The sequence below is a fragment of the Phascolarctos cinereus genome, unplaced genomic scaffold, assembly GCF_003287225.1.
Source record: "Phascolarctos cinereus isolate Bilbo 61053 unplaced genomic scaffold, phaCin_HiC Scaffold_4;HRSCAF=312, whole genome shotgun sequence".
In the NCBI taxonomy this organism is placed as follows: domain Eukaryota; kingdom Metazoa; phylum Chordata; class Mammalia; order Diprotodontia; family Phascolarctidae; genus Phascolarctos; species Phascolarctos cinereus.
Genome location: NW_027555847.1, coordinates 271,133,415 through 271,150,135, shown reverse-complemented (window position 1 = coordinate 271,150,135; position 16,721 = coordinate 271,133,415). Strand labels below are relative to the sequence as shown.

The window sequence follows — 16,721 nt, the reverse complement described above, 5'->3', positions numbered from 1 at the left end:
ACTGGATTTAAAGCTAATATATAAGAATAGTTCACCATGAAGAAAATAAATAGCTTAATTATTTAAAAAACACTCAAAACCACATGTGGTCAAAGAGCAAATATTGCAAGCAGCCAGAAAGAAACAATTCAAATATCATGGAGTCACAGTCAGGGACACAAGCTTTACAGTTTCTACATTAAAGATTAGAGTGCTTGGAGCACAATATTCCAGAGGGCAAAGTAGCTAGGATTACAACCAAGATTCACCTACCAAGCAAAAGTGAACATAATGCTTCAAGGGAAAGTTGGACATTTAATGAAAGAGAGGACTTTGAAGTGTTGCTGATGAAAAGACCAGAGCTGAATAAAAAAGTTAACTTTCAAATACAAGTCTTAAAGGAAGCATAAAAAGGTAAAAAGGAAAGAGAAGTCATAAGGGATTTAACAAAGTTAAACTGTTTACATTCCTATACGAGAAGAAGATAAGTGTAGCTCCTAAAAACTTTCTCATTATCTATGCATTAGACAGAAGACATGGGTGTGAGTTGAATATGATGGGATACTGTCTAAAAAAATTAAAAATTAAGGGGTGAGAAAGAAAAATGCACTGAGAGAAGGGTAAAGGGAAATGTAGAATGAGGTAAATTATCTCACATAAAAGAGGTGCAAAACAGCTTTTATAGTGGAGGAGCATCTTGGAGTAATTGGGGCAGGGAAGCACTTGAACTTATTCTCATTGGAACTGGCTCAAAGAGGGAACACCCTATGCACTAAGCTAGGTATAGCAATTGATATTACCCTATAGGAAAATAGGAGGAAAAGGGGATAAGAGAAGGAGGAGGAGGGCTGATAGAAAGGAGAGCTGATAGGAGGGGGAGACAGTAGTCAGAAGCAAAAGACTTCTAAGGATGGACAGGGTGAAAGAGTGAGAGAGAGAGAGAGATAGCAGTTAGGTGATGCCTGGAGTCAGGAAGACTCATCTTCCTCAATTCGGGTCTGACCTCAAACACTTTCTAGCTGTGTGACTCTGAACAATCCTGTTTGACTCAGTTTTCTCCTCTCTAAAGTGAGCTAGAGAAGGAAATGTCAAACCACTCCAGTATCTTTGCCAAGAAAACTCCACATAGGGTCGCAAAGAGTTGGACATGAAGAGTTGGAACAACAGCAACAAATAGAAAGAGAGACAGAAACAGAGTACTAGGCAGAGCAATCATGTAGCATGTATCATATATTGTGTAATTAATATCAACTCAACATTGACCATATTTGTTACTGGACAGGATTGGCCTAATTATAGATTTATCACTTGAGAGAATGAGGAAATTACTTGGAAAATGGATGCTTTTTTTTTATGATAAACACACATAACTCTTGCAGGTTATTGGTTATAGAAGAAAAGATTTTCAGTAAAAGAATTGATCACTTTGAAGTTATCAATAGTTATCATATTTTCATTATGTGAACAACCACAAGAAGAGACAGAAATGGCTGCAAGGACAGAAGTCCAACTTTGTCCCATTATGAGCAAGTGAAAAGCCCAGGTGCTGATTACAAAAAAATGTAATCACTTGAAAGTAAATCAAAGTGTTACCTTCCATTATTGTCTTTGATAGGCATTGAAGAAACTATGAGAAAAACTGTGACTTCTCCCTACTTGCAGAGGAAAGCTCCAGGTGAAAATGTGGGCTCCAGAGAAAAGATATGTGGATATATGTAATGATTGCAGTGAAGCAAACATCCTCATAAAATACGTCTGTCAAATTCAGACACCAAAACCTTTCTAGATGGAAGAGACTTTGAAATTTGCCAGATCTAGTCTCCTCAGCCTGAAGATGAGGAAACTGAAGCAAAGAGGGGCCAGGTAAGTTTCCTTGAGCCATCTAATCAGTGATAAAGCCAACACTAGGATCAGGTCTCTTGGTACCCAATCCAGTGATTCCATTACACCAAGGTCTCTAAGCTCAAATGAGAAAAGAGAATCTCTTAATGTTAAAGAGCAGTAAACATTATTCTTTTTCCTTCCTCTGATCCTTTTCTCCTCTTACCAAAACCCTACCTAAAAAGGCCAGAAAAGAGTGAGAATAGACATGGGGCAAGTTTCCATCAGTGGATCACAGTGAAAAGATATGATGCTTCATCCCTTAATTAATGTTTGACAGCTCTCTCTCCCTAATTCATGAATGAGAACATAGGGCTGAGTTAAAAGAATTGTCCCTGAACAGAAAATGGCACAGCTGAAAGTCAATCAAATGGAAAAATGGCAATTCCTCTACCTGTGAGGACCTAAAAGGGGTGTTTGCATGAATCATGTGAAATGTGGGATTATCTCCTCTCTTAACACTACATCACAACCATTGCCTGCAATCTTTATTCTTTTCATTCATGATTATAAATACCTAAGCTACTTTTGTATTCACTATTCATCTACACTTTTTTCATTTATTTTAATATTTGTGTATTTGACCCTTTAAATACTGCACTATGGGAAATTCAATGTGGGAGTCATCTAATAATAATGATAACAATTAATACTAGTAATGATAGCTGCCATTTATATAACATTTTACATATTTCATCTAATTTGATTCTCACAACAATAGCCCTGTCGGGTAGGTGCCATTATTTTCTCAATTTTGCTGGTGAGGAACAAAGAACTGAAAGGACTTGCCCATGGTCCCCTACCTAGTAAGTGCCTGTGTCCAGATTTTAAGGTCTTCCAAGTTTATCCATTGTGCCATCTAACTCTGTACTTAAAGATCTCTGCAGGCCACATATTGATATAGAAAATCACATATTAACATTATCCATGTTCTATTGTATTTTTAAAAATTTTGTTAAAAAAAAACAAAACCAAAAATTTGTTAAATATTTCTCAATTACATTTTTAATAGAGCTCAGGCAGTACTTGGGAATGTCACTCACTGCAATATAGCCAATGCCCTGGTTTAGCCATTCCTCAGTCAGTGACCATCTACTTCTTTTCCTATTTGCTACCACAAAAAGTAACCCTATAAATATTTTAGCTTAACTGGAGACTTTCTTTTTATCAATGACTTCCTTAGGGTAAAAACTTAATAATGGAATTTCTCAGCAAAAGGGTATGGAAATTTTAGTCACTTTATTTCTCTAATTATAATTTCCTTTCCAGAACTGTCATATCATTTCATAGCTCCACAGCTTTGTCTCTGTTATATCTTGCCTTTGGACACATGTATTTGGACACTGGTGGTATCTCTCCTTTAGACTGTAAGTCATCTGAGGGCACAGTGACCATGTAATCTTGCTGGTGTATATATATCCATTGAGTCGCACAGTGCCTCGAACTTAAGTGTTTTGGTAGATGGTTGTTGAATTGCGTTCTTGCAATCAGTCTTCTTTGAAATCTAAAAGATTATTAAATCAGCCTTTTCACATGAGGTTCATTCAAAAAATAATTTTATTAGTAAAACAGCTATTTAAAATAATGCATTTTATATTGGAAATATAACGATTAACAATATGCTCAATATAAATAGTATAAAAATGTCCCATCTATGAACAATAAATATAAATATTAGCATAAGAATGAATATAAATAAAAAAATAAGCACGAATAAATAGATAAATAGAAGGATGGAAAGTTTAAAATGTTCAATTATTAAACATAGATGATGATTCTCTGTATTCAAAGCCTCTTCCATTAGAGGAATGGCAACTTACATTGTTTTAAAATCATTCAGGGAATACAGATGATTTTCAATTGATATAGAAAGAATTCTTGCTAATGATTGACTGTTTAATTTGAGGAAACATCCAATTATTTGAAGAACTGAAAGTCTGTTTTTCCTTCCTCAGTTCCTGAGATTTCTTGTGAGTTGGTTCATGAACAGAAACATCTTCCTGATCTCTACTCTCATGATCTCCCAGGCACAGTGGCTGTACTCTTTACCTTGCAGGTACTGCCTTATTCCTTGGAAGTAGCTCTTCAGGGCCAGCCTGGGGTTCTCACTTCCTAAGGAAGGCTCTTCCCACTCCACATCCTGCCCAAGACACCTCTCCAGCTGTTCCAGCTGCTGATGCAGTCCACTGAGCAGGTGCTTGAGGTGGGTCTGATTCCAAGTTTCAGGAGTGGCATTCAGGCTGAAGATGGTGAAGATCTGCTGGAGCATCTCATGAAAATTACTGTGGCAATTTCCCTCTGGAGCTGGCTGCCTTTCATGGCTTCCTTTGGGAAGTTGAAGTTCGTCCTGTCCTTCCAACATGGCCCCAGAGAAAATGGGCTCATTTGGTGCAGAAGTGAGAAGTCTTCCAGAAGTCCCTGAGTCAGGTCACAGCCCAGGGAGCAGAGGGTGCTGGAGCAGAGCAGCATCAGGGCAACTGGCAAAAAGGTCCCGGAGGTCATGGTGACACGGAGGATGATTTGGGTTTGGCTGAGCTGGGAGACCAGTGAGCCTTTGTCTCAGCTTCTTGGGTTATTTGGCCTCAAAGCCACACTCCCTTATATAGTGTTAATTGTAATTTTCATTACTTATAATGGGATTTCCCTTCACTTTTTTCACTTTCTTTTATTTACTTTCCATATTGATCTTAGAAGATGTCATTGCAACCCCATCTTTGAAACATTGTAGAATTTCAACCAAATTTACCCTTAAAGAGGGCTTACAGATTAAGCTTTTTGAGATGAGACATCCTATTTTGCTTCTTTTTTTGTGTCATTCTGTTGTTGGGCACATATAGTCATTTGCTAAATGCTATTAAACGTATCCCTGAAATATTTCTTACCCATGTCCTCTCCCTACTACCTCCATTGCCACCATCTGCATTTAGACCTTCATTAACTCTTTACTTCTTTTGATTTCAATGACATTCCTTTCTTCACTTTACTCTGTGGCCTCCTACTTAATAGTTCTCTAGCAACTCAGACCAGAAATAATATTCTACTCAATTTAACTCTTTCATCCCAATTAATTCCCACCCTGTAACCTAGCCTTCCTGATTAATGATTTTCTCACATCATCCACTACATCTAAGTCTTCCTGCATTCATACTTGATTTCTCAGCCCTGCTATCTTCTCATTAGCCTTGTGTATAACCTCTCTGGCCTGCCTTTCCTCACCTCACTTTTTCCAAATTTGAGAGCATAACCTGGTTAACTCTGTCCTTGTTCTTGGAAGGGGTATGCTAATCTATTCTCCCATGGCTTCCCTGAACACACTTGTAATTTTTAAAAAAATGATATCTTCTTTTTTCCTTAATTACATGTTAAAACAATTTTTAACATTTGGTTTTTTTAAGTTTTAAGTTCCTAATTATAACCCTCCCTCTCTTCCTCTTTTTCTCCCCTTCTCTGAGATAGTAACCAATCTGTTATAGGTTATACATGTGTGATCATGTGAAACATTTTCACATCAGTCATTTTGTGCAAGAAAACAAAAAAAGAACTAAAGAAAGTAAAAAAAAACCCCAGTATGTATTCAGGCAATATCAGTTCTTTCTCTGCAGGCAGATAACATCACAAGTCCTTTGGGGTTGTCTTGGACCATTGTATTCCTGAAAATAGCTAAGTCATCCAGAATTCTTTTTTTTTTTAAGGCAATTGGGGTTAAGTGACTTGCCCGGGGTCACACAGCTAGTAAGTATCAAGCGTTTAGTCTGAGGCTAAATTTGAACTCAGGTACTCCTGACTTCAGGGCCAGTGCTACCTAGCTGCCCATCACAATTCTTTATTGTACAATATTGATGTTACTATGTACAATGTTCTCCTGATTCTTCTCACTTCACTTTGCATCAGTTCATGTAAGTCTTTCCAGATTTTTCTGAAATCATTATGCTCATCATTTTTTTTGGTTTTTTTATAGTCAATTGGGGTTAAGTGACTTGCCCAGGGTCACACAGCTAGTAAGCATCAAGTGTTTGGTCTGAGGTCAAATTTGAACTCAGGTCCTCCTGACACCAGGGCTGGTGCTCTATCCATTGCGCCACCTAGCTGTCCCAGCTCATTATTTTTTATTGCACAATAGTATTCCATCACAATCACATGCCACAGCTTGTTGAGACAATCCCAATTAATGGGCATCTCCTCAGTTTCCAATTATTTGCCACCCCAAAGAGAACTGCTATAAATATTTCTATACAAGTCAGTCTTTCTCCCTTTTTATGATCTCTTTGGGATATAGACCTAGCAGTAGTATTGCTGGATTAAAGGGAATACAGTTTTATAACCCTTTGGTCATAGTTCCAAATTGTTCTCCAGAATGGTTGGATCAGTTCACTACTTCATCAATAATACATCACACACTTGTAACTTTTCATAACAAAATACCCCTCCCTGGCCACCACTTTCCCTAGATGTATTGTCTCCAAATATTAGAACATAAAATACTAAATTAGGGTTAAAGGGTCAATTAGCAGTGTGGACTAGATACTTTCTCCAGACCCAAAAAACTCCTCCAAGAGGAATTAGGCACTAGATATAGAACAATTACAGCTGAATTCATAAGACAAAACAGGAAAGTAACCTGACAAGGTAAAATCCTTATGAATGAACTTCAGAGATTGCTAATCCTTAAAGTGCTCACCCTTCAGCCCTTCACCACCACCCTGTACACACTTGCCTAGTATGTACAATTTAAACTGGGTGCTTATGCCTTGGATCATATTGAAGCTCAGCCTCATCTAGCACCTAATAGCATTCCCACAGGGAAGGAAAGTCTGTTTGCAATAGTGACCTTTTGATAGGTTTATTCTGAGAATAGTTGGTGGAATGGGAGACCCCTTCTCTGATGGAATGCTACATGTCCCTACACAACATCTTGGTCAATGAGAAATGATATGTGAGCTCCTGGGGACAGCTGGCTTTCGGGATGGTCTGAGCATATGCCTGTGTGTGCTGACATGTGTGGACTCATAGAAGAGATTGTACAGTTAATGGGAAAGGCCACAATCATCTAGAAGATAAGTGCTTTCAGGCAAAGCAAAAAATTATCATTATCATTAGAGAAAAACAAAGGCACTATATTTAATGGAAACATAATTAAAATAATTAAAACATATGCACTATACAGTAGAGCCTCAAAATTCATAAAGATAATTTAACTGAATTGCAAAAAGACAAAGACATCTACATAAGTTTGTTGAGTTGAATCTACCAACACATCACAATATGTCTAAGTTTAAGGATTCAAAGATTCAACAGAAATTATTTCTAAAGTCTCTCCTTACTCCAACATTCCCATACTCTGTGATTCATGTCTGGTCCCCAAATAAGAAACAGGTTTCCTATGAAGTCAGATTAATGAGATTCCATTTCCAGGGATCCAATTTTGAGCTCAGTTCTTACTCTCATTATGAGGTAGAGTAAGGCAGGGAATCTCTGTCCCATGGATTCCCCTTTGACCCTTAATAAAACATAAGACACTCAGGGTTCTATGGGTGTGGTGGGGTGCCCACCCAAATAGCCTATCTTAGCATTTCCTTAGTTAGTGATTGTGCATCTGTGTATGAATTATCTGTACCCTTCAGACTTCACAGAATCCCCCTCAGCTATCTGATCTAGCCCTCAGATACGGCTCTTTTGCTTGCCAGAGCTTACGTCATGGCCCTGTAGTTTTGGTTTCTTTGGGTACCCTGAGTTGCTGAGTTCACTGCACTGGTTTACCTCAGCTAAATTTACTTCACTTGACTAGAGGGGAAACTACTTTCTCTACTTCTATTTTCAATATATTTGACATGAGTTCAGTTTCCTTTTGCTTTCTCATATCCCTTTTGCCCTCGAGGAATTTTTGATGTAGAGAAAATAAAATTCTGATGCTTTAAAAACTCCAAACAGATATTCCATATCCTTTTAAATCTATTACCTTTCTTCACTTGCAAACTTCAAGAAGGGACAGAAATTGCTCTATTTTTGTTAATGTTAACAGTGTCATCCTTGGTTCACTGTGGAGTCACTTAGGATTCCTTTCTCCTTCACCCTGTAAAGGCAGTACATTACCTAGCTCTGTTGTGTCAGCCTCAGCAATGTGCCTTGCATTTAGTTTGTCTCAACTTCTACAACAACCATCCTATTCAGGTCCTGATATCTTCTTGCTAAGGCTATTTTAATTGTCTCCTAACAGTTCTTCCTAACTCCAGGTTATCCTCTGTTCAGCTCCTCCTCCAGAAAACTGATTGAGTAATCTTATGTTGCTATAATCATGACACTCTCACTGAAACATTCCCAGTGGTTCCCCATTGCCAACCATGGGGAAATGACTTAGAAGAGAGAAAAGAGATAAGAGAAATTTGGGTTTAAATCCCACCTCTTGAACTTGTTAACTGTGTGGCCTGTCTTGCCTTGTCACAGAGTTGAGGATTCTATTAAACAATATTTATAAAGGGCTTCACAAACTGGGATATTCTGGAGTCTGCTCTCACCAGCTAATTTTCATAAATTTTCAATATGGGTACATACTCTTTAGAAATAGGCAAACACTACAGATCAGGGCTTGTTTTATTGCTTTGTTGATTGCCTAGATTTAAGAAAAGTATGGAAAATATGTGGCGAATGCAGATTAAATTTAAAAGTATGTTATGTGTTTTTTGCAGAGCTGGTTGTTAGCATTTACCAGCATACAACTGTTTACTCTAAGCTATTATGTGAGAGTCACTGTGGGATATCGTATAGAATGGCAGATTTGGACGTAGAAGGTCTGAGTCCAAATCCCACTTCAGACAATTATTAGTTATAATGAAAACAAATTACTTAAACTCTCATAACCTCTGTTTCTTCCTCTATTAAAATGGACCTAAATAATATTTATACTTTCAACCTCACAAAGTAAATGATAATGCAATAATAATAATATATTTATATAGTGCTCTAAAGATTACAAATGTTATCAAGAAGTTTGTTTGTGAACTTTAAAGAACTTCCTAAATGTGGATTATTATTTACCAAACAAAGTATAAATTCATGGCACCAGCAAGGCTCTCTGTAGTCCATATTCAGCCTATGCATTCAGCCTTACCTTATAGTTCTTTCCCATATACTTTATGTTCTTGCCAAAATGGGACTCTATCCTTAATTTTTCTTCTACTCCATCTTATCCCCACATCTTTACTTATGCCGTACCCTATATCTTCAGTGAATATCTTCCTTATTCTCTCCCTCTTTCATCTTCACTTGTAATTGCTTCCTTCCTTTGAGGTCCAGCTCAGATGTATCTTCTCATGAATCCTTCCTTTACCTCCTCAAGTTTCTTATATCAAGTTATCTGGATTTCTCCATTCAACTTAAATTTTGCCCTCGTGTTAAAATGACGTCTTCTAATTAGGTTGTAAACTACTGGATAAGCAAGGCAAATGCTGCATGGGTCTTTTTATCCCCAGCACATCACATTGAAAATAACCGCTCCTTTAATTATGTTGTTGAATTGAATCAAAAGCATTCATGATGTGCACACATGAGGCTTCTGAGCTAAATAGTCTATAAACTTTAGCTTCTGTAATTTCTTAAGCCTTGACTACATTTCCTAATATAGATTTTGCTCTTCTTCATTTCTGCATTGAAGTGGATCATCTGTGTTCATTTAGTTTGAAAGATCTTGTCTAGTTCTACATAGAATTTCTTTTCTAAATTCTCTCTGAGAGATATTAGGCTATTAGCTTTACTTTTTTTTTTTTAAATGGTATTCTATTTGCTTAGAGTCATGGCAAACCCTGCAAGGCAAGATAAATGCATCATAAAATATCATTTCTGTGCCTTTGGGACTGTAATGGAACCAACTCCCTCCATTCCATTATTCACTTCTGCAACCAAGATTTGTGAGCTTTCTTCCCTTTTGGAAGTAACTTGTATCTCTCTTTTGGATACATTCTCTAATAAAGTTCACATATTAGTCCAAGCGATCTATTGCCTATGGGAGGGGGAAATAATGTGCCCTTGTAGTCAACACTCAAAAATAAAGTTCATGTTTTCTAATCATGTAACCTCTCTGAGCCTCAGTTTCCTTATCTTAAAATGGAGAAAATTATTTCTTTAGGACTGTTTTGAGGATGAAATAAGGTAATGTATATAAGGTACAAATCTTGACCTCTTTCAATGAAGCCTTCCCCAGTAACCAAAAGGAGAAGCAATCTCTATGTAATTTGTGGCTCAAAGTCCATTTGCATAAGTCTCTCCTTGTGGGTAGAGATTGATTACTTAGTGCTCCACCACTTTATTAGGGAAGCAGTTGGTGAGAGCTTAGGAGAAGAGAGATCCTATTCTGGCTTCCAGCTTCCAGAGTGAAGACACACAGCTCTAGTCTGGAAAGAAACTAATATAGAGGAGCTGCCACCTAGATCATGTCCCTATCCCTGGCTTATTATTCCCAGCTTATTACTTTGGAGGAATTTCCCCTTGGGTAAGAGCTGGGACTCTCTTTCGGTTGAGCTGAGATTTCTCACTGCCTTTGGAAGGCTTCATTCCCTCAGTATATTGTCTGACATGTAGTCTTAAGTGTTTAGCTGATTTCTGTTTGCTCTCAGTTTGAATAAATGAGTTTATTTGCCATATGCCATCTTTATGTAATTGGTATTTGGTGGGAAGGAAGTCAAGCCTTGGATATATAGCTTGAAGCAATCCTTACCATTGAGGGATAGCAATCAGGAGATCAGCTTGAACCTACAAATTATTTCCCTTAGACTAATAATAGTTAGGAGGGCACATAGACATAATTCTAATTTGGTACTCCCTTTCTGAAGAGAGTAAACACCCTCTGGCCCCAATCTTCTGCTCTCCTCCTATCAGGAAACAAAGTCTCCATTGTAGAGGGGTGAAAGGAGAAGACTTTAGAGATGTCTCTTCCTGCCTCCCTATGAGCCACATCTAGACAGATCCGTGCGGAAAGCCTGCATGAGCACAACCACCATCCCTGACACCAATATTCCCGAATCTCTCATAGTACTTTGGGTGCCCTATGCACTTACCATACTCTACCTTGGACCATAGGTGTCTATGTTCAAGGCTCTCCCCCATCCCTACCACCAAAAAAAAATCCCAGGCAAGTAACCTGTCTTAGAGCTCATGATCTGGCCATAGCTAGTGAAGATAAAGAAGTAGGCTGAGAATGATGGCAATGAAGACCTGTAGGAAGAAAATCCCTACCTATGCTATCAATAGCTGAGAGCTGGAAAAGCAGGTTCCAGAAGGCTGAGCAGGAGCAGCTTAGAAAGCTAATCCATAGTAGAAGCTAGAAGTTTTCTAATATCAGAAAAAGAGCAAGTAGAAGGAAGCTGAGCAGGAGGGAAAAGCAAGAAAAAAAAAAGCATTAGGTCTATACCTGTATTTTGTAATTAGGACCAAAATCAAAGTATTAAAAACATTACCGCTTATAAATTTTAAAGCTCCTTTGCCAGCTCTAAAGTCCGTGTGTTATAGTGAGAAGACCATAGGACTGGGAATTGATCTATAGTGGATTCCCAGTTCTGACACTTTACAGCTATGTGACCCTAAGTAATTCACTTCACCAGCCTCCTCATCTACTAAATAGGTTCATTAATATTTGTATCCCTTACCTTTCAATATTATTGCATGGAAAATGTTCTGTAAAAATAAAGTACTAATCAAATGTGTTATGATTGTTGCATGTTTTCCTTGTAGTGTTTTATAATAAATTTCCTTTTTAAAAAGCCAGAGTCAGCATTAGGTTGCTTTGGGAAAATAGGGGATATGGATTCTCCCTAAAAGGCTACAGGGGATAGGGGGTAGGGGATCTTGTGAAAACCAGGGAATGTGGTAGCAGTGAAAACCCAGTAGAGAGAACAGAGGTTGTTTGGTTCAAAAATAAAACTATGTTACAAGGTGGTGGATGTGAGGTGAGCCTCTGCTCCAGGCTCAGGACATGAGAGATTATAGCCAAACAATGTAGAAATGGGAGAAAAAAAAGAAATAAAAAAAGTCACACCAAAAGCCTAATTTGATAAAGAGACAGAGAGATGGTCATAAATTCAGAGACAGAGGAATATGAGCAGTACTGCACTGCGGCCAGCAGAGGGCACAAAAGACATTTAATCAGTCTTTTCATATTCACCCCATTGGTAAGATTGTTGAAAGAGGCTGCTGCGATCAGGCCTCTGGACAAAATAAAGTGTAAAGAACAATTTTACATAGTCACAGAATCATTTATTTAGAGTTGGACTGGTCTTTAGATCATTGAATCCAACCTCCTCATTTTAGAAATGAGAAAACTGAGGCACAGAGATTAAATGACTTGCCCAGAGTCTGCGGAAGGATTTGAACCCAGGACTATTTGGCTTCAACTCTAGTGGTCTATTTATATTATTCCATGCTGCTTCATGTGTTGTGCCAGGACGAGACTTATGAGGTCACTGCCTCAATCCTGGTCCCCAAATCAATGATTTGAGGAGAACTTGGGTCTGAAATTGTCAACAAAAGGAAAAAAAAAACCTGGAGCCTACCATAGTCACAACAGACATAATATTCTTGCCAATCCCACAAATTAAGCAAAACATAGCAATAATTTAACATATAAAGAAAAAGACTGACAAGAACTTAATTTAAATATGAGCAAGTATATGTAACATTCCCTAGAGCTACTATCTTTTTCCTTCTTCTAAATTTAATCATTTTTTCCAATTAACAAATATTTATTTTCCCTCCCTCTCACTTCTTCACCCCTCCACCTACTGAAGCATAAAGGAGAAAAAGAAAATTCTCATTAAAAATATGGTTAGCTAAATAAAACATATTTCCAAACTGGACTTGTCTAAGAATGTAGGTACCATTAAGTCTATCACCTCTCTGGCAGGAAATGGAAAGTGTGCTTCTTCTTCAATCCTCTGGAATTGTAATGATTTGTCATTTCATGGAATATGTTCTAAAGTCTTTTGAAGTTGTTTTTCTGTATGATATTCTTGTCATTGTACAAATTTTTCTCCTAGTTGTGTTCAACTCACTCTGTATCATAAAGTTTATAGAAGTATTTCCATTTTCTTCTGAAATTGTTCATCATTACTCATGGCATAATGATATTTCATCATATTCATATCTCACTAGTTAGCTATTCTCCAAAAGGTAGAGACTCCTTAGTTTTTTCTCTCCCTCTCTCTTTTTTTTACTACTGCTACAAAAAGAGCTGCCAAGATTATGTGTATCCTTTTCCTGTTTCTTTCATTTCTTTGAGGCTAGAGACTTAGTAGTGGTATTGCTGGGTCAAAGGGTATGTGCTCAATTTCGTGACTTTGAGGGTAGAGTTCCAAATTGCTTTACAAAATGGCTGGATCAATTCACAGCTCTACTAGCATCCAGCTATTATCCCAATTCTCCCACATACTGACAAGTCAAGTCCCCACATCGTGGCTAATTATGTTCTGTCAAGGTTCTAGGTATACTCCTTAGAGCTTTGAGGATGTCATTCTATCAATATGTATGTGTGTGTGTGTGTGTGTGTGTTGTGTGTATATGTATATATATGTATATATATGTATATCTATCTATCTATCTATTTATATATATAGAGAGAGAGAGACAGAGAGTTCATGAACCACTATATGTGTGCTTTGCACTATAATTATCATCTGAGAATCATTTAGTCAAATAGATTTAGTTTTAAGAGATAAGCTTTTAATAAAGTGGTACAGTGAGAATAATTGCTATAAAACACCCTTCAAAAGTCTATGACACTCTCACACTAGTACAGATAGAGTCCAGGGGAAAGTGGATTCAGTTTTAGAAAGTACAAGTCATTCCTCCTAAAGGGTTTTCCTGGATTGTCACACTTTTTCCAATCTCAGAAATAAGTACAGTTCTAAACTAGCTTGATACTTTTTATACAACTTCTAAGGCATCTTTAAGTCTCCTCAATGTGAGGAATTACATTTTCTGTGAATGTAACTCCAATTCACAAAGGGGAATAATATACAATAAAAATGGAAAAGATAGATAGGAATCCAAATCTAGAAGGATTGAAATGCCATGCTAAGTAGTTTATATTTTATCCTGTAGAGAATGCGAAAGTACTGAAGGTTATTATGGTTAGATCTAGAAAGAAAAAATTTAGTGACATGGCAAGTGAATGGACAGTGGAGACTGGAACTAGGGAAAGAAATTAGGAGACTACTATGTAGGTATAACTAAGAGGTCCTCAGGCTTTGAACTAGGTGATAAAATGCTAAAGGAATAAAGGGAGGCATATGAGAAATGTTGTGAATGTGGAGCACATTAGACTTGGGAAATGATGGATTATGGGAAAGAAGTGGCATGCGGAAAAGGAAGAAGGGACTTCTCATCCACACACACTCATTTTGGACTTCTTTGACTTCTCCACTATGCCCCCATGTTTTAAAGCTTTCTTTTGCATGTTGTCTTTCCTCCATTAGACTGTAAGCTCCTTGAGGGTAAGGACTGTCTTTCTTTCCTGTATTTAATCCCCCAACACTTAGAACAGTGTCTGACAACATAATAGGTGCCTAATAAATGCTTATTAACAATTGACTATGAAAAATAGAAATAGGAAAGGAACAGTATGTTGGTGAAGATGAGAATAGAGGAGGGGGACAAATAGTAAGTTCTACTGGTAGCATCTTAATTTAAATGCCTCTAGGTTATATAGAAAGTAACATTCAGCAGGTACTGGACAATACCTGATTTGGAACCCATCTACTTAGAGAGGCAATTTGAACCCATGAGAACTATAAGATCTCCAAGGGAGAGAATGCAAAGGTAGAATAAAAGATAGTCCAGGACAGAGCCCTGAGGTACACCTACCAAGGGGTAGAAGATGATGCAGGAAGTGATACTGAAAAGGAAAAAGAGATTGGAAAAAATAACTGGGAAGATGAGTGCTGCGGAACTCAAAGGAAGACAGGAGGTAATGAGGGACTGAATGTAAATGGTGACAGTGGAGAAGGACAGATTCAAGAGACATTTGAGGGAGAAGATTAATGGGCTTTGGCCACTCATAAGAAGTGTAATACAAAGTTGGGGGAGGGTCCCTCATCAGAAACAGTTTAATCTGAATAATTCTCTTTAAGAATAAGCTTAGTTGCACTTCTACAGATAGACACAAGGCTAGATTTTAATGACATCTTCTCAGGCCAATGTGGGAACTGAGTAAAAGAAAATAGAAAGTGCAAGAAAATCCCACTTAAGTAAAGAAAATTATAATCAGCACTATATAAGGGAGTGTGGCTTAGATGACAGATAACCCAAGAAGCTGAGACAAAGGCTCACTGGTCTCCCAGCTCAGCCAAACCCAAACCATCCTCAGCATCACCATGACCTCCTGGACCTTTTTGCCAGTTGCCCTGGTGCTGCTCTTCTCCAGCACCCTCTGCTCCCTGGGCTGTGACCTGACTCAGGGCCTTCTGGAAGACTTCTCACTTCTGCACCAAATGAGCCCATTTTCTCTGGGGCCATGTTGGAAGGACAGGACCAACTTCAACTTCCCAAAGGAAGCCATGCTCCAGAGGGAAAACGGCACAGTCATTGTTCATGAGATGCTCCAGCAGATCTTCACCATCTTCAGCCTGAGTGCCACTCCTGCCGCTTGGAATCAGACCCAGCTCATGCAACTACTCAGTGGACTGCATCAGCAGCTGGAACAGCTGGAGAGGTGTCTTGGACAGGATGTGGAGTGGGAGGAGCCTTCCTTGGGAAGTGTGAACCCCAGGCTGGCCCTGAAGAGCTACTTCCAAGGAATAAGGCAGTACCTGCAAGGTAAAGAGTATAGCCACTGTGCCTGGGAGATTGTGAGAGTAGAGATCAGGAAGATCTTTCTGTTCATGAACAAGCTGACAAGAAATCTCATGAACTAAAGAAGAAGAAATGGACTCTCAGAACACTTTATCTCATTTCCCAAAACCCAGCATGTAACTATTCTGTTACCAAATGAAAAAATCTGAACTAATGGAATATTTTTAAATAATATAAGCTATCAAGTTGTATGCTGAAAAGGGGTTAGAATACAGAGAAATAGAATCTATTCTTATTAGCTGAAGAACCTGAATATTTTGAAATCTGTATTTATATATTTATTGTATTTTTCTAACCATAATATTTATAATATTTATTATGTATAAAACTTTTACTTTTCAAATTTGTATATTCAGCCTTCTGTTTATTTGTTTAATTAAATGTGTTTTTTAAAAAGAACTTTTGTCCTAAGTTGAAAATTTTTCTTACAAAAAGAAAAAATAAATTTGCATGCAAAAGCTGACATACACCAAAGCCTAAAGCAGTAGCATCAATATCAGATAGGAAAGAATTCCTGCAGGCCACATATTGACTTAGAAAAACACAAATTTGTATCATGTACATTGTATTATATTTTTATTTGTTTTGTTAATATTTTTCAATTACATTTTCATTTGGTTCAGCCACAGTCAGGAGTTTTGCCATTGCCTGCCACTTGTAAGTCTGACACTACTTCCCTGAGGAATAGAGAGCAGATTCAATACAACAATTTAATTCAACAAATGTTTATGAAGCACAGCCCTGTGTAAGTTCTAGGAATGCAGAGAGGAAAAATGACACAATTTATGCCTTCAGAGAGCTTACAATCTAATTAAGGTTGAAATACACACTGGAAGGTAGTTTGGGGGAGAGAAAAAGGAAAAATCCAGACAATGTGTTCTGATAAAAGATGATAGGGGAGACTTCATTTTCAGTTGATGAGTCCAAGGGAGACTTTATAGAGAAGATATCTGAACTTGGTTCCTAAAGGAAGAGAAGGATTCAACATATAAAAACAAGAGGAAAATGTGCTTCAGATGTGGCCAGGT

The 16,721-nt window shown here is 37.7% G+C and overlaps 1 protein-coding gene and 1 pseudogene across 1 annotated transcript; one reads left to right on the top strand and one right to left on the bottom strand.

Annotated features, from left to right (window-relative positions):
* The first annotated feature begins 216 nt into the window (after positions 1-216).
* On the top strand, positions 217-16,092 carry LOC110199240 (interferon omega-1-like). The gene has a single exon (XM_078153059.1). It carries the CDS (start codon positions 15,216-15,218, stop codon positions 15,753-15,755), a length of 540 nt encoding a protein of 179 aa, XP_078009185.1. The 5' UTR covers positions 217-15,215; the 3' UTR covers positions 15,756-16,092.
* LOC144456893 (interferon omega-1-like) lies at positions 3,812-4,362 on the bottom strand (annotated as a pseudogene).
* Positions 16,093-16,721: the final 629 nt, after the last annotated feature.